The sequence below is a fragment of the Sus scrofa genome, chromosome 12, assembly GCF_000003025.6.
Source record: "Sus scrofa isolate TJ Tabasco breed Duroc chromosome 12, Sscrofa11.1, whole genome shotgun sequence".
NCBI lineage: Eukaryota > Metazoa > Chordata > Mammalia > Artiodactyla > Suidae > Sus > Sus scrofa.
This window is the reverse complement of record NC_010454.4, coordinates 11,280,365-11,304,590: the sequence shown is the minus strand read 5'-3', so window position 1 is coordinate 11,304,590 and position 24,226 is coordinate 11,280,365. Positions and strand designations below refer to the sequence as shown.

General features: G+C 41.3%; 2 protein-coding genes across 11 annotated transcripts in view; both read right to left on the bottom strand.

The window, feature by feature from the left end:
- LOC100520216 (ATP-binding cassette sub-family A member 9) overlaps positions 1–9,862 on the bottom strand; it is a 64,801-nt gene extending 54,939 nt beyond the window's left edge. The window contains exons 1-3 of one of the 2 annotated variants that reach the window (XM_021068115.1): positions 9,529–9,862; positions 8,757–9,044; positions 805–906 (exon numbers count right to left, since the gene is read on the bottom strand). In XM_021068115.1, coding sequence (XP_020923774.1) covers positions 805–900 — 96 coding nt within the window. In that variant the 5' untranslated portion in view covers positions 901–906; positions 8,757–9,044; positions 9,529–9,862. The remainder of the gene's footprint in view (positions 1–804; positions 907–8,756; positions 9,045–9,528) is intronic. The other variant, XM_013980819.2, reaches the window with a different exon arrangement.
- Positions 1–24,226, bottom strand: part of ABCA6 (ATP binding cassette subfamily A member 6) — a 144,094-nt gene that overhangs the window by 64,571 nt on the left and 55,297 nt on the right. For 4 of the 9 annotated variants that reach the window (XM_021068081.1, XM_021068083.1, XM_021068080.1 and 1 more), the window contains exons 37-41: positions 23,638–23,757; positions 23,065–23,205; positions 21,694–21,773; positions 20,039–20,094; positions 19,662–19,911 (exon numbers count right to left, since the gene is read on the bottom strand). The exons of 1 other annotated variant lie outside the window; for it this stretch is intronic. In XM_021068081.1, the coding sequence (XP_020923740.1) occupies positions 19,810–19,911; positions 20,039–20,094; positions 21,694–21,773; positions 23,065–23,205; positions 23,638–23,757 (499 nt within the window). In that variant the 3' untranslated portion in view covers positions 19,662–19,809. Of the gene's footprint in view, positions 1–19,661; positions 19,912–20,038; positions 20,095–21,693; positions 21,774–23,064; positions 23,206–23,637; positions 23,758–24,226 lie in introns of those variants that run through there. 4 more of the 9 variants (XM_021068086.1, XM_021068087.1, XM_021068085.1 and 1 more) reach the window with 1 other exon arrangement.

Sequence of the window (24,226 nt, the reverse complement as noted above, 5' to 3'; positions counted from 1 at the left end):
TTCTACTCAAATAACATGTAATCATTCTTATGATCAGAAGAAGCTTAGTAGAAGCAAAAGTTCAAAATGCCATTTTCTTTTCCTGTTTGTTTATAGGCTCATTAATTCTTTCAAACTGACGTCATCTCTCTCCAGTGTGGAAGTGCTACAATTTGTCTTTTGAGTGTTTTTAAAAAAAGTGTTTACTCTCTGGATTAAATCTTGCCCTTTTCTTTGTCTTCACTCCTAAACTTCTGTACTTATTCCTTTATGAGACTCAAGTGAGTTCAGATGTTAATTGTTATGCCTGCAGTATAAAAATGTGGTTTTATTTCTCCAGGAGTTTCTGAATATGAATTCTTTACCAAATGTCTGCAGTAACACATGTCTCAATGACATATTTCAAAGGAATCTTTTTTTTTTTTTTCTTTTTTCGGCCTGATCTGTGCATTTAAAAGTTCCCAGGCTAGAAGTCAAATCAGAGCTGCAGTTGCTGGCCTATGCCACAGCCACAGCAACAAGGATCTGAGCCACATTTGCGACCTATGCCGCAGCTTGTGGCAATGCCAGATCCTTAACCTACGCAAGGTCAGGGATGGAACGCACATCCTCATGGAGATAATGTCAAGTTCTTAGCCCATTGAGCCTCAACAGGAACTCCTAAAGGGATCTTATTTGAAGTAACAGCAGAGTCTAGAATTCGAAAAAAATCCAGCCTGCTAGCCAGCTGTAGAATATATATGACACATTAAATAATGACTGTGCTGCCCAAGAAAATCCTTTTTCCTCTTCTAAACATGAGAAGACATCAACTCTGAACCATACCAACAAGGTCTCTCTTTTCATCCTCCATTTCTTAAGAAAATTCTTGCAGAGAAGGGCCCACGTTTGCCGACCCACACTGATGTGCCTCTTGCTCATTCTGACCTGTTTATTTTAAAAAGAGAAAGTAAAGGAAGTAAATGCGAAGGTCCGAAATAGAAAACATTATGCAATCCAACCCAAAAGAAACATCGTAGCAGCTGTTTCCAATTGCGTGCAAAGGAAGGAGCCAAAAAGCTGAAAAACACACGAAGGGATATTCGAGCACAGGACTGAAGGAAACAAAAATTAAAACAATTAGGAGATACAGACAATTCATACTGACCCTTCACTGGATTGAAAAGATTATGGAGAATTTAAGAGAGTCAAGGGTTGTTGTTCCATCACTTAGCATTGGTAAATTTTCTCCTGGGGAAAAAGGAATTTTATGTACTGCTGGTGGGACAGACTCACCCATTTTGGTAATTTGTCACCAGTTCATTACTATTTAGCAATATCCTGCTGTCAATCAGTTCTGCTTCTGGGTACATCTGGGTATGTATGCCAAGGAAATTCCCACACATGTCCATGAAGGCACCCGTACAAGGATGCTCTTCATGATGTAAAAGATTGTGGTGCAGTGTCATGGAAGGAATTTTATTTTATTTATTTTTTGTCTTTTTGGGCCACACCCATGGCATATGGAGGTTCCCAGGCTAGGGGTCCAATCAGAGCTGTAGCTGCTGGGCTAAACCACAGCCACAGTGATGCCAGATCCAAGTCGCATCTGTGACCTACAGCATAGCTCACGGCAAGGCCAGATCCCTGGCCCACTGAGCAAAGCCAGGGATGGAACTTGCATCATTGAGCCACAACAGGAATGCCACAGAACAAATTTTAATGGATACAGTCCAGAGAGTACAGTGTAGGATTCTGAAGCAATGGATTCACACCCACCCATCAACAAGAAGAGATCTTAAGGGAGTTCTTGTCGTGGCACAGTGGTTAACAAATGCGACTAGGAACCATGAGGTTGGGGGTTCGATCCCTGGCCTCACTCAGTGGGTTAAGGATCTGGAGTTGCCGTGAGCTGTGGTGTAGGTCGCAGATGCAGATGCGGCTTGGATCCCGTGTTGCTGTAGCAGTGGTATAGGCCGGTGGCTACAGCTTCGATTAAACCCCTAGCCTGGGAACCTCCATGTGCCGCAGGAAGCGGCCCTAGAAAAGGCAAAAAGACAAAAAAAAAAAAAAAAAAAAAAAAAGAAGAGATCTTAAAAACATACTGGCAATTTTTTAAAAATTGAAAAGGTTGAGAGTAATACCACAATATCATTTATATTAATTAATACTGCATACAATACAGAGTTTTCAAGAACATCCAGGAAATAAAGGATTTCCATCAAGTATGATGCAAAGGTGACCAGTTGAACATACATCAAACATACATAACAGCTCCTACAACTCCATATCAAAAACACCCAACCTAATGACAAAGGAGGCAGAGGACCTGAACAGACATTTTTCCAAAGAGGAAATGCAGATGGTCCACAAGGCACACAGAAAGATGCTCCACACCCCTAATCATCACGGAAATACAAAGTAAACCTACAATGCGATACCACCTTACGCAGGTCAGAATGGCCATCATCAAAAAGAACACAAATACAGATGTGGGCGAGGATGTGAAAACAGGGAAACCTAGTACACTGTCGGTGGGAATGTAAATTGGTGCAGCCACCAGGCAAAAGAGTATGAAGGTCTCGCAAAAAACTAAAAATAGAGCTATCATATGACCTAAAAGTTCCACGCTTGGGTATACACCAAAAAAAAAAAAAACCCAAACTATTAATTTGAAAAGATAAGGCCCCTCAATGTTCATAGCAGTATTATTCACAATTTCTAAGGTATGAAAGCAGCCTCAGTGACTGTCAACAGATGAATGGTTTTTAAAAAATGAAGATCCCATGTGGCTCAGAGGGTTAAGGATCTGGCATTGTCCCTCAGTAGCCTGGGTTGCTGCTGTGGCTTGGGTTTGATCCCTGGCCCCGGAACTTCCACCTGCTGCAGGGCTGCAGGCATGGCCAAAAAAAAAAAAAAAAAAAAAAAAAAAAAGAGAGAGAGAGAGGAGAGAGAGAGAGAGGAACGGATAAAGATATAGTATATATGCACAATGGGATATCAGCCATAAAAAAGAAAGAAATTTTTCCATTTGCAGCAACACAGATGGACTTGGAGCGTATTATGTTAAGTGAAATAAGTCAGAGAAAGACAAATACTATATGATATCACCTGTATGTGGAATCTAAAAAATACAACAAACTGGCGAATAAAACAACAACAACAAAAGGAGCCTCACAGATGTGGAGAACAAATCAGTGGTTACCAGTAAGAAAAGGGCTGAGGGGAGGGCAACACAGGGGTAGGTAGCGGGAAAAGTGTCATTGTGGGATTATATGAAATCATGTCTGTAAAACTTTGGAAAATTGTAACGCACTCTAGAATTTAAAGAATCTTTTACTCAATTTTTAAAAAATGATGACTAGTGGCAATGGGAATTGGAATCAAGGTGGAGTATGACATGGGTGTTGTAAATTCAAGAAAGTAAATAACCAAAACAAGAGAGATGCTTTCTTTGACCCAATCATTCTGTGTGCCAAGAACCCAAAAAGATGAACTCAATCTTTATCAATTTTTTATATGTAATAAGTCCAAAAAAGTCCCAAGCCAACCATGAAAACAACAACAAACCCAATAGCAAAACACCCAACCACTAAAACAACCACCACCACAAACCCAATAGCAACAAACCCGAAGGCAAGTAGATAGAAAATCTCATGAAATTTTAGAGAATTTTACACTGTTCATTAATAAGGCTGAAACAGAGCTAGGAAGTGGTATGAACATAGGACATCAGAAAGAAAACAACATTAACTATATTCAGTGATGATTTTCTATGTTCTAGGTAGTTCTGAGTGTTTTATAAAACTTAATTAGTTTAAGCCTCCCAATAAACCTCTGGGATATTATCCTCCCTGTTTTACAGAGGAAGAAATTGAGGTACAGAAAGGCAAAGTGGCTCATCGAACACAGCTCAGGGTGGTACAACCCAGGTAGCCAAGTTTTGGGGGCCTCCCTCTCAACCAGTGGGTCAAGGGATCAATTCTCCCTTCAGAGCAAGATCAGAGATGCTACCAGCATCGAGCAGTGCGGGGAGGACCCTAAGGAGGGTTCCCTCTAGCGATTTATTCACAGGCTTCATTGTGTGCAGTTGTTATCAGGGACCCCCACGTGCTAGAACATAAGGAAAGCTAGATTACCCTCAAGAGCCAAAGAAAATACAAAATTTTTAAAGAGAAAACATCATTACAACATACAGAAGAAAAGCGTTAAAACCTTCCACATAATGACTATAACAAAATTCAAGAAGACAAAAAATGGAATGGAAATGAAAAGCAAATAATGTCCTTAAAATTCCCATTGAAGTCAGTCTAGAACAAAACATCTTCCACGATACAGAGAAAAATGTTGTAATCGTCCCAAATTTTCAAAGAAAATTAAAATGCACTTGAAAACAACGTGGGACAGACATAGAGAACAACAGACTTGTGGTTGTCAAGTGGGAGGGGAGAGCGAGTGGGGTGGATAAGGAATGTGGGGTTAGTGGATACAAACTATTACATTTAGAATGGATAAGCAATGAGGTCCTGCTGTACAGCACAGGGAACTCGATCCAGCCTCTTGGGATAGAGTATGATGGAAAATGATATAAGAAAAGGAATGCATATACATATGTATGACTTGGGTCACTTTGCTGTATAGCAGAAATTGGCACGACATTGTAAATCAACTGTACTTTAACTGGGAATTCCCATCGTGGCTCAGGGGTAATGAACCCGACTAGTATCCAGGAGGACACGTGCTAGATCCCTGGCTTCACTCAGTGGGTTAAGGATCTGGCATGGCCGTGAGCGGCGGTGTAGGTCGCAGGCATGGCTCAGATCCCACACTGCTGTGGCTGTAGCATAGGCTGGCAGCTGCAGCTCAGATTCATCCCCTAGCCTGAAAACGTCTATATGCCATGGGCGTGGCGCTTTAAAAAAAAAAAAAAGGCAACTATACTTTAATTAAAAAATGGAAAAAAACCAATGTGAGATAAAAGTACATGAAGTAGAGAAAAAGTATTTGGTAAAGAGATATTCAAAAAAGAAGAAAACAGTTGCAAGAAAATATATTGGAAATTCTCTCAAAAAAGTACTATGGAAATTAATTTTTCAGGGGAGTGGGAAGACATGCATATTTACAGGAAAGGCTCTCTGAGGACCAAATATAATGACAAAAAGTATTTCTTTTTAAATTAAAGGATCAAGGGAAAAGTCTATAAGAATCAAGTTGATGGGTAGGGTGGGATAGTTCAGAAGGGAGGGAATAAATAGTTTATAATGGAAAAAACGAATCTGATATCCTAAAAGGGGAAGTGAAAAGTTGATTTCTTCAATTCCCTTGGAAAAATTTACCAAAACAGGCAAAAATAAAGAGCACTGAAGAAATACCCATTTGTGATAAAACTAGACTTTGATTTAACCTCAAGCCTTATACACCTTCTCCCACCTCCCAAAAAAGTCACCCAAATTATTAAAATTCACCTCCAATTAAGGAAAACACACAAATGGGTTTTTCAACTCTGCTGACCAACATGTACATATTAATCTAAAATAGATTGAGCAAGTTAATTCAATCTGCAACTATGCAGAAAGCACTGAAACCCACACAATATTCCTTCACTTGAAATGCCCTGTAGTGCCAAAGGTCAAGACAGACCCACAGGGTCTGATTTCATCTCACAGAAGGTCAGGGAGGTTTGGGGGGAAAGAGATGTGCATGGGTATGATATCTCTGTTTTCTTCAAGTCCAAGGCTGAGATACAAAAGAATGTTAAACACCTTTACACCAATGGCAGAAACAACAATAACCTAAACATAGTTAAAATCATATTCGCCATGGTGCTTGCAAAAACAAAAAGACACTGTGTGCAAGGAGCACACAAGCCCGTGAGGGGCAGAAAAAGAACCATTCTGGCAGCTTTCAAGCATCCTCATCTAAATGTGGGCAGAGAAGGTGAGTCTACTAGAAAGGGTATTTGCAAGGATGAGGGGAAAAAAAAAATCAACCCATAAATGATAGTATTATAGGCAGGATGGAATCTGAAAGAACACAAAATGCAAAAGAAAAAAAAAAAGTAGCCGAAATAATGTTTCCTTCCCTCTACAGCCACGTTGGATTCCTTGCCCCCTGGGCCCCCATAAAAAAGCGAACGTGTAAAAGGACCTGAAAAACAGAACAGACTTGAAGCTCTGAGTATTCCGTCTTCCTGTGATGCCTAGATTCTGAAGCCTTGCCTGAAGGATCCCTACTGAAGAGGGATGGAAACCACATCTCTGCCTCTTCCATTATTTGACCATTCCAGCTACTAGGTTCATGGCCTAAAATCCAAATCTTACCCACGGGGCAGGAACCAAGCCACGGACGTGCTGGCCCATGCTGGTGCTCAGCAGGTGGGGCACTGCCAGGGGTTTATTTCAGGGAACGCTGAGATCCTACCAACAAGGCAAGAATAATTGAAAGGCAAGGAATAACTGAAGAGGAACATGGCAGGCAGGAAAAAAAAAAAAAAAAAAGTCCTGTTCTAACCCTGAAATTGGCAAATCTATTACATTACAGGGCAAAGGAGAATTAAGGTAGCAGCTGACTGTCAGGTTACTAGACGAATGACTTAATTTTTTTAAAAAATTTATTGTATTAAAGTATAGTTGGCTTAGAATGTTGTGCCAATTCCCGCTATACAGTAAGGTGACCCAGTCATACATATACATATATATGTATTCTTTTTCTCATATTATCTTCCATCACGTTCTGTCATAAGCGATTGGATATAGTTCCCTGTGCTCTCAGGGTTAGGGTTAGGGTTAGGGTCCCTCAACAGCAGGACCTCATTGTCTATCCATTCTAAATGTAAGAGTTCGCATCTACTAACCCCAAACTCCTTGTCTATCCCACTCTCTCCCCTTCCCCCTTAGCAACCACAAGTCTGTTCTCCAGGTCTGTGAGTGTATACTAAACAACTGACTTTATGTATTTATTTATTTTGCTTTTTAGGGCCACACCCCCGGCACATGGAGGTTCCCAGGCTAGGGGTCCAATCGGAGCTACAACCACAGCCACAGCAATGTGGTATCAGAGCCGAGTCTGTGACCTATGCCACAGCTCATGACAAGGCCAGATCCTTAATCCACTGAGTGAGGCCAGGGATCGAACCTGCATCCTCATGGATGCTAGTCGGATTCGTTTTCGCTGTGCCACAATGGGAACTCCCTAAACAACTGATTTTAAATCAGGGAGATAACCTCAGATTTTCTGGGCAAATTCAGTGTCATCACAAGGGTCCTTAAACATAGAAAAAGGAGGCAGAAACGGAGGTCAAAAAGTAAAGCAATGTTATGAGACTGTTCTAAGTCCGCTGCTGGCTTTGAAGATGGAGAAAGAGGGCATGAGCCAAGGAATGCAGATACTTCTAGAAGTCTTGAAAGACAAGAGAGCAGAATTCTCCCTCCTTCCTCCAGAAAGGCATTGTCCCTTGCCAGCATCTTGATCTTAGTCCAGTAAGACTCAGGTCCCACGTCTTACCTCCCACACTGTACGGTGCTCAACCTCACTTGGCGTTAAGCCCTTCAGTGTGTGGCCATTTGTTACAGCAGCAAAACAAACAAGCAAACAAACAAAACCTACAAAAGGAGAGTCTGAGAGCATAAGGACTGAGAATGAGACAGGAGGAAAGCCTAAAGTCAGGCCAGGACAAGGGCTTTGGGACAAAAACAGCGGCTGGAGCTTCCCTACATGATGCGCCTCATTCACAGAATAGAAGAGGGCACGGATTCGTGTTTTCAGAAGTGTCCGGGAATGAAGGATGGGATTCAGAAGCCATGGGGATGAATTCCTGATACGGATGTCATCAGAGCAGACAGGGACAGTTCGAGACCCACCCCAACCAAAGCCAAAATGGAGCATTTCTAATTAGGCAATCAACGCCACAGTGAACCAAGGTATCTGAAAGGGTTAAACATCTTCCTTGCACGGCATCTACTTTTCTTTCTTTCTGTGGATGAATGTGCGGCTGGAAAATATTTATAAATAAAGAATAATTAATGTGATCTAACTGCCACGACTGTCAAACTCTTAGGATCGTCAGACTGTTAAGATCAGTTTTTTCCACTGCGCATCCTGATCAGGAAAAAAAAGATCAGAAAAATGAGTACTATTCACGACAGTGGCACAAAACGTCTAGTTAGCTTAGATTGCTCTGAATAGGAAGTCGTGTGATCTAGAAATAATAATGTGGCTATAAAAAGCCAGTCACTTTCTAGTCAGAATTCCCAGTATTCAGAGAATAAATATTTTACACAAGTCAGATCAAACGTCTTACATACGTAGGATGATGGAAAATGCCCATAAAAATATTGCCTTCGGATTTCTTGATGAAAATATTCTCAAGCCAGTTAAGTCAGTTAAAAATTCAGAAAATCATGCACCCTCCAAAGCTTTTAAATCCTCTGACAGCAAAACTGAAAATGAACATAAAAGAATAAGTCATTCCACTAACTCGGGAAATGGCCCATATTTGTAAAGAGTCAGCATAAAGTCACATTCCTTTCAATTTATTCGATAGTCTATTAGATAATATATGTTATGTGTCCAAATACGTTTTTAGTCATAGGGTAAAAATGAAAACAAAAATCTTAGTTCTCCAACGGGTTATTTAGTCAGAGAGCACAAAACACTCAGACGATCTGAAAAATCAAAATGACTCACTAACAACTTACTACACTTAATCCTTTCCATCCAAATGTTTGGCATTCCCTATCTGAAGTCAGCACCTTATATTTTCATACGCAAAACAACCACAATCTTAGAGGTTAACTTACTCTCAGGAAAGCTGGAGCAAGAATCTAGAAACAGTTCATCCACAGGTCTCTGCATGTCCTGGAGAAGAATTCACATTCCTTTTGGGTCACTACTACATCATGCTTTTAATTTCATGTTTATTGTGAATAGTTCCGTTTAGAATGATTTCCGAAAAGGATTATGGTCTTCATTCAGCCAGGCTGCCAAAAACTCTCTGCTCACATCACATGGCGACTTCTTTACAGTTTTCCATTTCTTTGTCTCCCTGCCAGTTCCTCAGCAGGGAGTTTGCAGTCGCAGATGGCTGGCTGGACATAAGCAAAACATGAGGAATTATCAAATCAAAGAGAACCTAGTCTTTCTCCATTAGATTTTTCACACAAGGTCCTCAGGAGAGAGGTGGCCCCCAACACAGCCTTTTAAAGAAGCATGGGCAAATAAACAGTTCGGAGCAGAGTAGAGAAAAGGAGGAAAGAAAAAAAAAATTTTAGTCACAGTTACAAATATACAAACAGGCCAGAAAGGAGCTCAAAAGCTTCCACTAAGAAATTTAGTTCTTAAAACCTGGATGTAGAAAAATTGCAAGGAAGCCATGCAATTTTTATTCAGGGGAGCAAAATGAACTCTGAATTTTCATCTGCATCTCAGCTGCACTGCATGCCAGCTACCTGCAGCATCTTTCCTGGACTGGAAAATAGGAGACTCCCTAGAGCAATGCCACATGAAAATATCTGCATTCCTAAGAGGTACAGGCTTGATACTTCTGCAACAAGTCTCAGACAATATACTTACTTTCTCTGTAAGGAACCACTGGTTTTTAGCATGTCCTGCTTTCCATGTTGTTCAAGAAAAATTTTTATCAGATAAGAGCTGCTGTTCTCTCTTTTTTGAGCATTTCAGGTAAGTCAAAGACGAGGCAATTCCAAAACTTCTTGTAATTAATGGAATTGGTCTTTGGATGAACCAGAGTGGTGAAAAGACACCACCATCTTCTTGCTGGCAGTCAGTCTGTTAAATTCCTTTGCACTATAATTACTTCCTGAATACATGACTGAGGCGGGAAATGATGTGCAATGGGTAGAGTCCCCAAAGCTAACAGACTCTGTGTTGCTCTGGCCACGACAATCACACAAAGTCTTCCTCACCTACGTCCCGTTCCCTCAATATTTACTCGTTTGCTCATTATATATTGAGTCCAGAAATTGCTCAGCCAGCAAAATGCAGGCAGATTGAACTCATTAATGCACCAGACTGTCAAACTTAAAAAAGAAAAAAAAAATCTCTGATTGTTTCTGTATGTCTGCTGTCTTCTGCAGAAGATACAAAGTTATCACATTTAATAGCACTATTGGCGCTCGGCCCGCAGAGGATATAATTTAGCAAATTTTTTCAGTAACTGTTTCCTAGAAGAATTTCTTACCTACTAGACAGCTTCTGTCTTCTTGCCCTGGTTGGCATCTGGGCTGTATTCTTTTCTTTCAATATGTTGGCCTCTTCCTTTACCACGTGGTAATTTCTGGAGCCCTGTCACAGAGCAAGCTCACCCTGGTTAATCTTTTTTTTCAATATGTTCTTGATCAAGTCATACGTCTGCACGCTTCTAAATAAGCTTTAGTATCAGCTTGGCAATTTAAAAAAAATGGTCCTGATGGGATTTCAAAAGTGAAAAGCACTGATTTTATAGCATAATGTCTTACTGAGCAACCACCGTGATACTATAAGCGTGGCACCCTTAAATATCAACACATTTAATCCACATAATCATCTCATGAGGTAGGCATTATTCCAATCACTCCCACTTTACAGAGGAGAAAAGCGAAGCCCTGAGTTTATTGCCCAAATTGAGCAGCCAGTGAGTAACAGAACCTGGGTGAAAATGCACCTTCAGTCTGTGAGCTCAGATAACAAGTGCCGTGTCCTCTGATTCGTGTATGATCTGTTCCCTCGGTGATTCTCATCCGAGGCGCACTCCTTAGACCATTCTCCTTGGCTTTTGCTTCACGTATTTTGCAGTAACATCTCTAGGGCTGGATGCTTTCTGGATGTCAAAGGCTGGACTTTGCATGTAGCTAAAATCTCCCCCTTGGATTCTTTCCTGGCTACTTTCCTGGCACCATGGGGCTCGAATGCTGTGTCGTGTCACGTAAAGCATGAAAAGCTGATCGGCAAAGAGAGAAGGTGGCAGCCCAGCTGCCTGATAGAGAGAAAGGGAATGGCTGCTGGCTTCTAGGCCTTTTCTGCTCTTGGCCTTCATCCTTCCTCAGACCCAGCTGCACTGCCTGCATTGGGTTTCAGTGGATACTGTCCAAAAATGTCTCTGGTTCTTAAACATATAATAAAGGAGTTTTATGTGATCTTGCTTTTTTTTTTTCCCCCTTGCAATATCTTTTGTATGACATATTCCTGCACTTTATGTGCAGTTTGATTTCTTGGGTATATTTTAGCCTCCCCTTATGATCTGTCTATAGGATGTCTCTTGAAACAGTATGATTTTGTGTTTCTTTCATCTCTTCTGCAAATCTTTTACTTTGCACAAGGGCTGTAGCTCCCTAGGATAACCAACCCATTTCATCCAGTCTCTAAATTAAGCTTTCCAGTGGTTTTCCGTTTCTCCATTCCTACACCCATCATGTTTTTTCTCTGTTCCTTTTTTTTTTTTTTCCAGGTTCCTCTGGCTCTATTTTCCTCCTCTGATCTGGTAAGTTCTAAGTGAGAACTTTCTGGTGTTTCATTCTACTGGTGCTCAGCTTCAAATGCTGGCAGGCAAATGTACTAATGGCTGGCAGGCAAACATACTCGAACCTACCTTATTCTGGCGATGACAGTATCCGTAACCTCACTTTCCTCTGACAGATGACAGTTAATGAATCCACTGCATTTTCATTTGCCTCTGTTGGTCTCCTAGAATGAACCCCACCTCTCAGGAGGCCATCCCATAATGACTATATGCATCTGCCTAATTCTTGTCCTGTGTGTCTCAGGTCTGACCTCTTCTCCCCAAGGAGGCTTCCCAGCCCTCCTCCCACGTCATTAGATGCCCCTCCCAGGTGCTTCGGTCACACACCGTGGTCACTGCCATTGTTGTATGTATGCACCCAATTTTAAAGAAAGTCTCTCTCTCCCACCACAGATGATAAACTTCTAAAGAAACCACAGAATTCTCACTGCTGTACACACCACAGAACCTGGAACATGAGAGATGCTCAATACTCTTACTTTGAGTTGTAAATATATATTGTTGAACATGATATAAGGAAACAAAACAAATAAACAAAATTAGCGTTTATTCTTTCCAGAAACCTAGTTATGAAAGGAAAGTTTCTGTTGAGTGGTAGCCAAAATGAGTTGTTTTGGTCAAGGGTAGGGTTTGTTTTTTTGTTTTTTTGTGGTTTTTTTTGTCGTTGTTTTAAAGAATTTCAAGGGAAAGGGAAAAGGGAAATACTGAAAATACAGAAGTACGCAAGTAACAAATCGAATGGTGCCCTTTTGGGGGTGGAGGGTTGGGGGTAATGAGGGATTACTCCAGAATTAAGATGAGAGGACGGACTTGAAAAAAGGGAAGGGAGAGTTTTTTGTCATTAGAAAAAAAAAAGAAGTGAAAGTGAGAGCTGGGAGAATTTTTAAATATGACAACATCCAGTACAGATGTACTTCTGAGAGTTAAGATATTTTTCTGTGAAGTTGGAAGCAAATTCTAAGAACAGGTACCAGATGTGTTTGACAACTGAGAATAGTGTTAGTAGCCTTGCAATAGCTCTCAGGAGAACTGGAGACCTTTACCTTGGATGTGCAGGGAGTTGTCCAATCACGCTGAGAGCCCTCAAGAAGTAGGTAGAGCTTCTTAAAGCAAAAGAGAAAACTGAAGTCTGCCTTTGAACCAATGACTCAAAATAACCTATTTTCAAAAATCGTCTATTGTTAACTAAAATCAATGGTGGATCAAGAAAGGCATCAATAGTGACAAAAACTGACAAATGAATTACTTAAAGGTGACAAGAAAATGACTAAAATGAGCAAGAAAGAAAAAAATACAGTTATTGGACAAACTGAGTTATTCACATTCAAGGCACTCAGCACTAGTAGCTCAGTAACTACAACAACAATGCAAAAACAAAACAAAACAAAAAATGCATGAACTGACAAGCTATGGTTGAATTGTGCAATGTTTTTGTTATTTCATTTTTGAAAAGTGTGATTTGCCAAATGCATAACTAAATATGATTTAATAGTGTTACTTATACTCACTAATTTTGAATTTAGAAAATAAAGTCATTGGCTCTACACGGGCTGCTCTCTCTATTTTTACTTCATATAAGCCTAACTGGTAAGCTTTGGGCTCCTTGGCCATCACCATCAATTACAAGCTATAGGTAGATTTAGCAAAAGCTGCACACAGCTCTTGGGTTTGAAGGAACTAAGCATTACTGCCACTGAATTCCTCCTCAACCTTTGTTGACAGTGGGCTAACATCACAGGGCCTTGTGCAAAATCCCAGGGCAGGATGCCTGACTAGAGCCTGGGAAATTTCAGCTCCTTCTCCATCAGAGACTACGAAGTCCAAGCCTCACCCTGCAACATCTTTGGCTATTAATCTCTCCTAGATTTGTTTTTCAGATTATTTGATGAAATCCACATACCTTAAATTTTGCGTGAGCTTTTTTGTTCCTTCGTAGAAATTATTACTCTTACCCGAGAAGCTCAGATGCTCAGCCCTTTTGCCTATTCAAATGATAACTTCAGACAAACATGTATTCAGTCCTCTGAAAGTATCTGTTCACAGTGTACAATCATTACTCTTCTAAATCACCCCCCAGGAGTCTCTTCTGCAAGTTTTCTGGTTTACTTTAATGGAAAACTTTAAAAAGCTGAAGAAAATATTGGGCCAGTTAGTTACCTTTCAACTGGTTATTTGCACTAAAGTAATACACAGTATGATTTTAAAGACAATAGCAGGATTTCTATCAGTGGTTGAACTACTGATGGGTTTTCCTCACTCCCATTTTAAAATGGATGACTAAAATACAACAAAAACAGGGATTAAATTCAAAGAAAAATAAATACCCAGAAGCCAGAAATAAGACAAGAAAACAAAGCTAAAAAAAGAGTGCTAACTTCAGCAAGTAAGTTTTGGAATGGTCTGGCAAAAGCTGATTGATAAACTAAAGCATAATTCATGTGTAAGGATACAATAGCCACACTGTTTTGTCTCCAAGGGCTGCGAGCCTTTGTCATGGGCTACACAGGGCTACTCTCCAGAGAATATGTTGGGACCAGCAGGCAGCTTCAAGCATGTCATTAATTAAAATGGTCATCTCTTTAGTCTATATTGTTTTAAATTACCTACCTGTGTGGGTTTTGGCAGCTCCCTTGGTTCCCATTTTAGTGCATCCAGTTCAGACAGGTCTGAGGGCGGACTTTCAAGCTTCCTGTTGATAATATTAGGTAGAGAACGCAACCTCCAGTCAGATAGAATATCTATCTTAATAATATCCATCCCAACAATACAGTCAGGTGAAGAAGACCCACTCACCTCCCATAAATTTTGCTCAAAAATCTCAGTTTTTACCTTAATCCCATCAACTTTGCATCTCCATATCCTCCCTCTAATTTAGCTGCCATTAAGATTTCACCAACAGGTTACAAATGACGGTGTATTGGGCTCCTGTGTCAAGGAGTCCCAGACGAGTCTCGTCCCCTCCTCCTCCCTGGCCCCAGCAGGTAGGACCAGAACACTCAAGCCTCTCCCTCAATCTTTACCTTGATTAATCTGCTTAACCAAGACCATTCTGGGTGGGATATTTCATAATAATGTTTTCCCTCTGGTTTTTTAAATTCCTCCAAACTAAGGTAGATGGAGTGGACTTGTCTGGGGTCTTCTGGTGTCGGGGACCGGCAGTGGGTCCCACAAGTCCACCCAACCTTCGACAGTGCTGCATCAACACCTCTGTTTCAACTCCACCAATGTCCACCACATTCCTGCACTTTCTCAATAACCATCTAAAGACCTTCCCCTCCTAGGTCAAGTTCTTTGACTCTCCTTTCTGTCTCTCCTCATTTTTTCCCCAATTACTTTAGTGACCTTGATGTACCAGGAAGATCCATATGAGGAAAATGAGGCAGCCTATCTTTTTTTCTTAATGGCCACACACATGGCACATGAAAGTTCCCAGGCCAGGGTTTGAATTCACATCTCCACAGTGACCTGAGCCACTGCAGTCGGATTCTTAATCCACCACAGCACAGTGGGAATTCCAAGGCAGCAAATCTGATAAAGCTTCTCAGACTGTTGGATTTTGCAAAAGTAATACCAATGGGGTGTCCATGTAATAGGGACCCTCCCCCCCCGCCCCTGCTTAATCACTGCATTTACCATAACCTGGTAACAGGCATATTCAGGGGATGAATGTCCCAGTCATATAAAACCAATCCTACTTGCATTCCGAGCATATCGACTGCTTCATCTGAGATGTCCCACTTGGCATTTCTCAAGGGAGTTGGGCACTCATGCTTTTCAGGATAAATGCACTTTACGGCTGCTTTTATCCAGTCCACTAGTTTGGCCATTCCCTCAAGAATAACCTTCTGTGTGTCCAGATCACAACGAGCCATCTGAGATGGTTCAATAGGGAGCTGCAGGTCCTGTAAGACCCAACTGCAGCATTCAAACCAGATGCGCTGCTTTTACGATGCACTTTCGTAAAGCTCTGTGGAAGCTCATGACACCAATCCATGCAATGAGACAACTCCTTCGCACTGTACCTGCAGCTTCAGTCATTTCTCGTTTTTTGTTTTGTTTTGTTTTTCCTTCACCATGCTGCCTTTCTTTTTGGAGATGAGAAGCCTCAGAGATACTTTCTTGGCATAGGTTTTCCCTTTGCAGGCAGCTTTGAAGTTGGTGGCCAGAGCTAAGGCTACTCAAATCTGAGCTTGGTCCAGCATCAAGGTCCAACTCAACCTTTCTCTCATCTTAGCTATTACAGATGATGACGACTTGGGGAGATAATATGATTAGCCTGCTTATTGTTCCTTATATATCCGGTGAGCCAGCTTCCCAGGATTTGCGCCTCCTCTCATCTCCAACTCCATGGGTCACTTTCACCTTCAGTAACTGATGGAAGTGCAGCTGCTGTTTTATCCCACGAGTGATTAGGGAACAATCAGGGCTCCAAAGTTCTCTATCCCCTACCCTTTTATATTTTCTCTTCCCAACCCACAAGTCTCCATGAGCCAGTTGTTCTACTTCCAAATTCTACTTTGCTGACACCAAATATCTAGGAAAATGACTGTTTTCTTCGGTTCCCACACCGCGCATTTGACCACCAAACATCAGTTTGCCATAGTGACCAATTCTCCAGCATTAGCTGGGTGATGGAGCATTCAATTCAATTTAGTTCTTTTTTTTTTTTTTTTTTTTTTTTTGGTCTTTTTGCTATTTCTTGGGCCGCTCCTGTGGCATATGGAGATTCCCAGGCTAGGGGTCCAATCGGAGCTGTAGCCACCGGCCTACGCCAGAGCCACAGCAACGCGAGATCCGAGCCGCGTCTGCAACCTACACCACAGCTCACGACAACGCCGGATCGTTAACCCACTGAGCAAGGGCAGGGATTGAACCTACAACCTCATGGTTCCTAGTCGGATTCGTTAACCACTGTGCCACGACGGGAACTCCTCAATTTAGTTCTAACACTAGCGCTCTGGAGTCAGTGTCCCATTCCACAAGTTAAGGGCTCAGTCTCACAAAATTACTCCCACTAGAGATGTTAATTGCAAGTCCTCAGGTGATCCCCGTGTGCTTCTGACCAGCCGGCTATAAACTGGGCTTCCCATGACTCCCCTCATTGGCTTCAATAATTTGCTAGAACAGCTCAACGAGCTCAAGGAAACTCATACTTACATTTACCAGTTTATTATATAAAACAGTTAAGAAAAGGGATTTAGATAAATAGCCAGAGGAGGATACACAGGGTGAGGTCTGGAAGGGTGCTGGGCACAGGAGCTTGGGTCCCTGTGGAGTGTGGGTGCCTCGCTCTCCTGGCACGTGGATGTGTTCACCACCCCAGAGGCTCTCTGAACTCAGTACCTTTGGCATTTTTATGGAGGTTTCATAAGGTAGGCATGCTCAATTATTAATTCAATTCCTAGGCCCTCTCCCCTCTCCAAAGAATGGGAGTTGAGGCTGAAAGTACCAAGTTTTAAATCATAGCTTGGTCTTTCTTGTGACCAGCCTCTATCCAGGAACCCACCAAGAACTGCCTCTTTAGAATAAAAGATGCTTCTATCACCCAGGAAATTCCAAGGAATTTAGGAATTTTGTGTTAAATACTCCCATTGTTCAGGAAATTACAAGCGTTTAGAAGCTCAAAGACCAAATACGAGCAGAAGCCAGGGGCAAAGCCCAAGGTACATATTTCTTACTCTTTTACACAAGTGAATGTAGAGAATGATAGCCAAGATCAGCTTACCTATAGCAGAAGTCACTAGTCATAAACCGGTAGGAGCAAACACTTACATGGTAATTTTGATGAACTGCTGGAGACTGAGTGTGGACTAAATGAGAAAGAGACACTCCTAGGGTGAATAGTCTTAAGAGGGGCAGTCAGAAGCAGGTGGACGTAACTGGAGGGGAACAAAGACTATAGGCCTGGAAAGATACAGCTGCTCCTAGAGATCTGAAACTAAAACAGGAGGAGGAGGTGAGAGATCCTCTGACCTTTCGCTTCCACTTTCTCATCTCTTGTTGCTACCTTCTATTGGATTGTTCAAACCCAACTGGAAGCCACCCATCAAAGATGAGAATTGGGATGCAGTCCGTGGCGGTCAGCCTCCCCTGGGAGGGGATGCTAGGAACAGAGAGAACAAAACCAGCACAAGATCCATCCAGAATAGAATTAGAGATGACGCAAACTCTATCCTTTTTAAAAATCCCTTCCTTTGTTTTATTCTGATGGCCTTCTCTTCTGGTACCCATTTCCCTGCTCGTGAACACAATTTCAATAAAATACAAATTAATAGTTTCCAAAACAACTGTTTTATGATGGTTTTGGCAAGCTGTGTCCAGATTAATCTTTTAAAATATTCATAGCAGAAGTTCCCTGGTGGCCTATTGGTTAAGGATCCAGCATTGTTATTGCTCACTGTCACTAAGTTGGCTTGGGTTTGATCCCTGACCAAGAACTTCTACATGTCATGGGCACAGCCAAAAATTTATATAGTCATAGTACTATATATGATACTGGTTATCCAGTGTTTTGTAAATGTATTTCTATTACAGTTTTTAAAATGTATAATTTATAGAGTACAAAGATTTCTTCATATTGTTATGTAACATGTTTATATATTTGGTGATGTTATATAGTTGAGCAAGATAGAATTGTTTATAATTTGAGGTTTAGAAGTTATTTATTTATTCATTTATTTATTTATTTTGCTTTTTAGGGCTGCACTGTGGCATATGGAAGTTCCCAGGCTAGGGGTCGAATCAGAGCTATAGCTGTCACTCTATGCCACAGCCAGAGCAACCTGGGATCAGAACTGTGTCTGCGACCTACACCACAGCTCACAGCAATGCTGGGCCCTTAACCCACTGAGCGAGGCCTGGGATCAAACCCGCATCCTCATGGATCCTAGTTGGGATTGTTAACCACTGAGCCACGAAGGGAACTCCCAGAGGTTTAGAAATAACTTGAATTCAACTCTCATTATGACACGGATTTTTTTGGCAGGCACTAAGGGCTCCTGAATAAATAGTAAACTATAGATCATTTATCATAGATTTAGAAACATAAAGCTCCAGATATAATTGTGATATACGTAAAATATTTACATAAAACATTTAACTCTACCAAAAGTTTATAAAATGAATAAGAAAAAGATGAAAGTACAAAGATAAACAAAGAATACAAATAGCTAACACAAAATAAAATGCAACATGTAAAGCTGCAACCTCACCATACATTTACAAGTAAACTAAAGCTATTTCAATGTTATATCAGCAAATATGCATATATACTTAATCAGGAAATTATATGTACTATCATGATTGTAGGTAAAAATTCACTAGAGAAAAAATAGTTGATTTGGGAGGTATGAAGAGATGGTGATGACTCTTTTATTCAATTTTATTAAATTTCTGAATTTTCTCTATTCTATAAATTTTCTTCTATGAGCATAACAATTTCTTTTAAAGTTATGTAACAGATCACCCCCCCAAAAGCAACAAGAATACTGCTTGGTCTTCAAAATTTTTCTGGTGGTATTCAAAATGAAACAGCTCTTAAGAAAAAAATAAAATAATATGTAAAGCTGGCAAGGATTTTTTTTAATTTGAGTAAGAGAAAATATGTGTGTATATGTGTGTGTGTAAGATATATAAGACATAAATGATCTTAAAACAGTATTAAATATACAGAAAACTATGGATCAAGTGATGAGAGAAATCAATGCCTGCCACAATCATAAGAACATAAATATATCCTATTCAAATATTTTAAAATGTGAACATATACTGCTGTGACTCTCATTGTTTTCAACAGGTATGTTTGAGCTGCTTTTCCAATGCACATACTACTTCATGTGTGAGTCCAAGGGGCTCCTAATCCTATGAATTTTAAATCAATTTCTGAAAAGGTTTCAGAGGAGGACCCTAGGTTGTACTTGTGTATTAAAGCACACTCACGACACACACCCATGTCACAGACCAAGGGCAATGATCCTGCCGCTTCTGGTTGTGGAAGTTGTCCCTCACCTCTGTCTGCAAGGAAATTTCGGTACACTGTCATATTTCCCAAAAAGTTGTATTTCAAAACATCCCCAGTCCGTGATTTGATTTTCACAACACCCTATGCCTGGCTCTTCAGGTATCTGTACTAATATTTTGTATGCCTTTATCGCAGGCTTTTCTATCCTCCTAAATTTGAGAAGAAGAAGAAATTTCTCATTTTATTTGTTTATTGATTAAGTACACAGAATATGCCTAATACCGATATCCATAATTTTTTAATTATACATACGGCCAATTATTACATGAGATATAAGCTTATATGACATTAACAAAGAATTATTAGGCTTGAAGTTTCAAGGGTCCTCTGAATAAGGGAGGAGTTTCCATCTCATGGTCGTATCCACCTCTTCATCAGCACTGCCCAGCTCCTGCTCCTTGGAAAGCTCTACGAAGACCTAAACAGGAGACAAGGAGGAGAAAGAATTAGTAAGCTGTTGGTCCTCTTCTGAACATCCAGGAAGAATGCATGTCATTTTCACGTGAAATTACAGGGATGTTACAAAACCACACGGGTTAACTCACCTTTTCCAAGGTGCACTGAGAGAGGCTGTATTCTTCCAGGTTAAAGTCACGTTTCACTGAAAAAAAAGACTCATCGTAGATGCTTACAATTTACTTCGAGAAATCTTTTCAAAGTCATTAAAAAAAAATGCAAACAATTACTCCCAATGGAACGTAGAGTTGAAGAAACACATGCTGGGTGAAAGAATGAAGCAGTGAAAAGTCACAGCATCACTATAGATACATGTTAAAGTCATCTTGATATTGGAATCGTCTCCTATTACCTTTTGAAAACATGTGTTTTTCAAGGTGTGTGTTTTGAGGAGACATATAAGTTCCTAGAGGAACTGCATAATTGATTGATATACTCTTACAATACCAAGATTTCAGTTCCATCCCGTTCCCTTTCGAAAGACCCAACAGTTCCGTGCAACTTGTATCGGCCCGTTCATCTGCTGTACCAGATTTACTGGGCTTCCCCACCAGGAAACCTGCAGGCAACTGGTCCTCAGATTTATAATTCATGTGTCCATCGTTCACTTTTTACACATTAAGAATCTAGGCCTGAGCCATCCTTAGGTGCCAGGGGTAGAGCAGTAGAGAAATCAGGCAAAAACAAAACCTCCTGCCTTTATGCAGTTTGCATTCTAGTGGGAAGAATATGGGCATCGTCTAAATAAGCACTTAAATAGGTAATAAAGTAAATAATGAAAAAATAAAACCAGTAAAGGAAATAAGAAACACTGGGCATAGGATAGCTGGGGAAGGCCACAGTAATAAGGTAATAACTGAGCAGAAACCTGAAAGAAAGTGAGGAAGCAGCCTGGATATTTAAAAAGTAGAGTTCCAGGAGTTCCTATCACGGCGCAGCAGAAACGAATCCGACTAGGAACCATGAGGTTGCAGGTTCCATCCCTGGCCTCGCTCAGTGGGTTAAGGATCCGGTGTTGCCAGGAGCTGTGGTGTAGGTCACAGACCCGGCTGGAATCTGGCGTTGCTGTGGCTGTGGCTGTAGGCCAGCAGCTGTAGCTCTAGTTAGACCCCTAGCCTGGGAAACTCCACATACAAGATACACGCACCCCAGTGTTCATAACAGCATTATTTACAACAGTCAACACAGAGAAGCTCTCTAAGTGTCCATCAACAGATGAATGGATAAGGAAGGTGTAGTCTATATATACAACGGAATATTACCCAGTCATAAAAATAAAGAAATTCTGCCATTTGCAACAGCACAGGTAGACACAGAGGGTATTATTCTTAGTAAAATAAATCAAAGAAAAATACTGCCTGTTATCACTTATATGTGGAATCTAAAAAATAAAACAAACAAATGAATATAACAAAATAGAAATAAACTCACAAATATGAGAACAAACTAGTGGCTACCAGTGGGGAAAGGGAAGAGGAAGGACAAGATAAAGGTAGAGAATTAAGAGGTAAAAACTACTGTGCATAAAATAAACTACAAGGATATATTGCGTAGCGTAGGGCATCCAGCCGATATTTTGTAACTTTAAATGGGGAATAGTCTCTAAAAATTTTGAATCATTATGTTGTACACCTGAAACTAATATGATACTGTAAATCAACTTACATCAACTGAAATACCGAAAAATATTACCTACTTCTGGATTCATTCTTCGGAAGTTTTATTTTAAAATGGTCATCCTTACCTGCCTCTAATTTATGAAAGGCCTGAGATAGAGGGTGAACATCCTCCACGGGCAGTTTATAGGCCAAGAAGGAGGAATATCTGGAAATAGAAACACGTCACACTTGACCTTGCGTATCAATGGAAAAAAAAAATAATGACCAAAATGTTGATATTAATGGCAATTTCCTTTTTAAGATAATGCAAGTAAATGTATGGCTTAAACATGCAATAGACAAAACAATTAATCAACAGACGATTCCTGCAGTGGCTTTGGTGCATAATTCTGGCTGCTGGAGATAATTCTCTTAGAAATGATTCAGAATGATTACATGTATGCTCAGTTTGTGCAAACCCTTTTCTTGTGGAACACAGATACTCTAAAGGAATCCCTTTGATTAGCTCGAATTAGGTTGCAACTCATCCCAACTTGTTACCAGAGAGCTAAGGAAAGCGAGAGACCAGGTGGAGAGTGGAGGGATTCAGCGGGTTCTCAGGAAACCTTTCCTGACCTCCAAGGAGAGGAAGAGCCAGTACTGATCTCTGGCATCGTCTCCATGTGCTACTTCTGCCTGGACGACCTCCTGCCCCAGGCTGAGTTCATTCCCCAACAGAGTCCTGGTGCTCCCAAGCAGCCCTAACGCTGGGCTTCAGCCCAGTCCTTGCTCTTCCAGCCTCACCATTCAGGACCGTGTCAGCTGTACCAAAACTGCTTCTTAGATTTGTGCCACCACGAGTCTGGGAATAAGACAGAGCTACATGCCTTTGTATATCCGTTAGGTAAGTCTATTCAACTTGCACTGTGCTAAAAGGAAAGCTTTCTTGGATGAGCTTATTCTTCCAAGGAATTTCAGATTTCCTTCTTGCTCCACACCCCCCGCCCCCGCCCCTTAATAACACACAGACCCATATGCTCTCACATAGACGCCTTTCTTTGTTGTGAAGCATGAAAACGCCATTGGAGGGACACTGATTATCTCAATGTGACTGATTCATCTCTGATGAGGGGGCTTCACCCTAAGTGGCTGCATCTTTAAAACCGTAAATATTTTAGATCTTTATAGGAAGGCCTAGGGAAGGTGCAGCCCTGTGAAGATCTGAGTCACCCAAAGCTCCTTCCCCCACTTTTCCCAGGACCCCCACCAGAGCTGGGGACCAGCCCTGGATGGACGAGGAGGGCCATGAAGGATGTCCCCAGGGCTCCCTAGGCGGGGACACTGCTTTCTGCGAAGCTCCCACGTCTCCTATGATGTGGAAGACCCAACAAATCAGTTTCCAAGGTCCCTAACTTGATTGTGAAGTCCAGTCGCCCTGCAGTCCCCACAGACGAGAAAAGGACCCCCCTGCGTGGGTAAAACCGACACAGTCCTCCGTAATCAAGAGCTCCTTTCACCTTTCCTGCTGGGCAGCCTGCGGGAAAAGCTTCAGAATCTCGGTGTGGACCGACGTCACTTGAGACGTTTCCTTCACTCTTAGTTCGAGAACGTAATCCTTGCCCAGTTTGTTTTTCAGGTGTTGGACGGAGCCGATGCATCTGTGAGCAGGAAGGAACACATGCTGGCGAACGCCCTGCCCCTGACAATTTTTCACATTAGCCTTACATTTCTTCTTTTGTTGCTTATGGTTTAATTTTTTTAACGATTGTTATTTTTCCACGATAGCTGGTTTATCTGTCCATTTTCTGCGGCACAGCAAAGTGACCCCATCACCCATCCATCCATCCACACATGCTTTTTCTCACGCCATCCTCCATCCCGCGCCATCACAAGTGACTAGAGAGAGTTCCCAGTGCTCTCTCTACTCAGCCATGAAAAAGAACAAAATAATGCCATTTGCAGCATTTGGATGGAACGGGAGACTCTCCTTCTTAAACTTCAAATGTAGGGGACAGGGCACCCCTGGAGGAGGCGAAAGAAAGCGCCCCACTTTCCACAGGACGTCACATTTTGAAAGTCAAGACACCCACCTCAGCCTTCCGGACACCATGATGGCCACGCGGTCACACACGGCCTCGGCCTCGGCCAGGTAGTGGGTGGTCAGGAGGGCGCCCCTCTCTGCGGTTTTAACAGCCGTCTGGATCGTCTGCCTGAAGGGAGCCCCAATATTAGCACCATGTTTTTTAAAGACAGGAAAAAGGAGAGATGCAAAGGAAACCTTATCGATAAAATACAATTCATCAATCATATTGAAATCCTAATTTAAAAAAAAACAGGGAATGTGAATACTGAGTAGGATTTTTATAACATTAAGAAAAGTTTAGGAGTCCTCTTGTGGTGCAGTGGGTTAAGAATCCAGGGTTGTCACCGCACTATCTCTGGCTGCATCTGTGGTGCAGGTTTGATCCCTGGCCTGGGAACTTCCACATGCCACAGGTGAGGCCAAAAAAAAAAAAAAAAAGAAAGAAAGAAAAATTTATTATTTTAGGTGTGTTAATGGTATTCTGGTTACTTTTTTTTTTTTTAAAGAGGAAACTCCATACCTTGGAGAAACTAACTGAAATGTTTGTAAGTAAAAGATATGCTGCCTAGTATTTATTTGGAAATAACTGCAGAGCA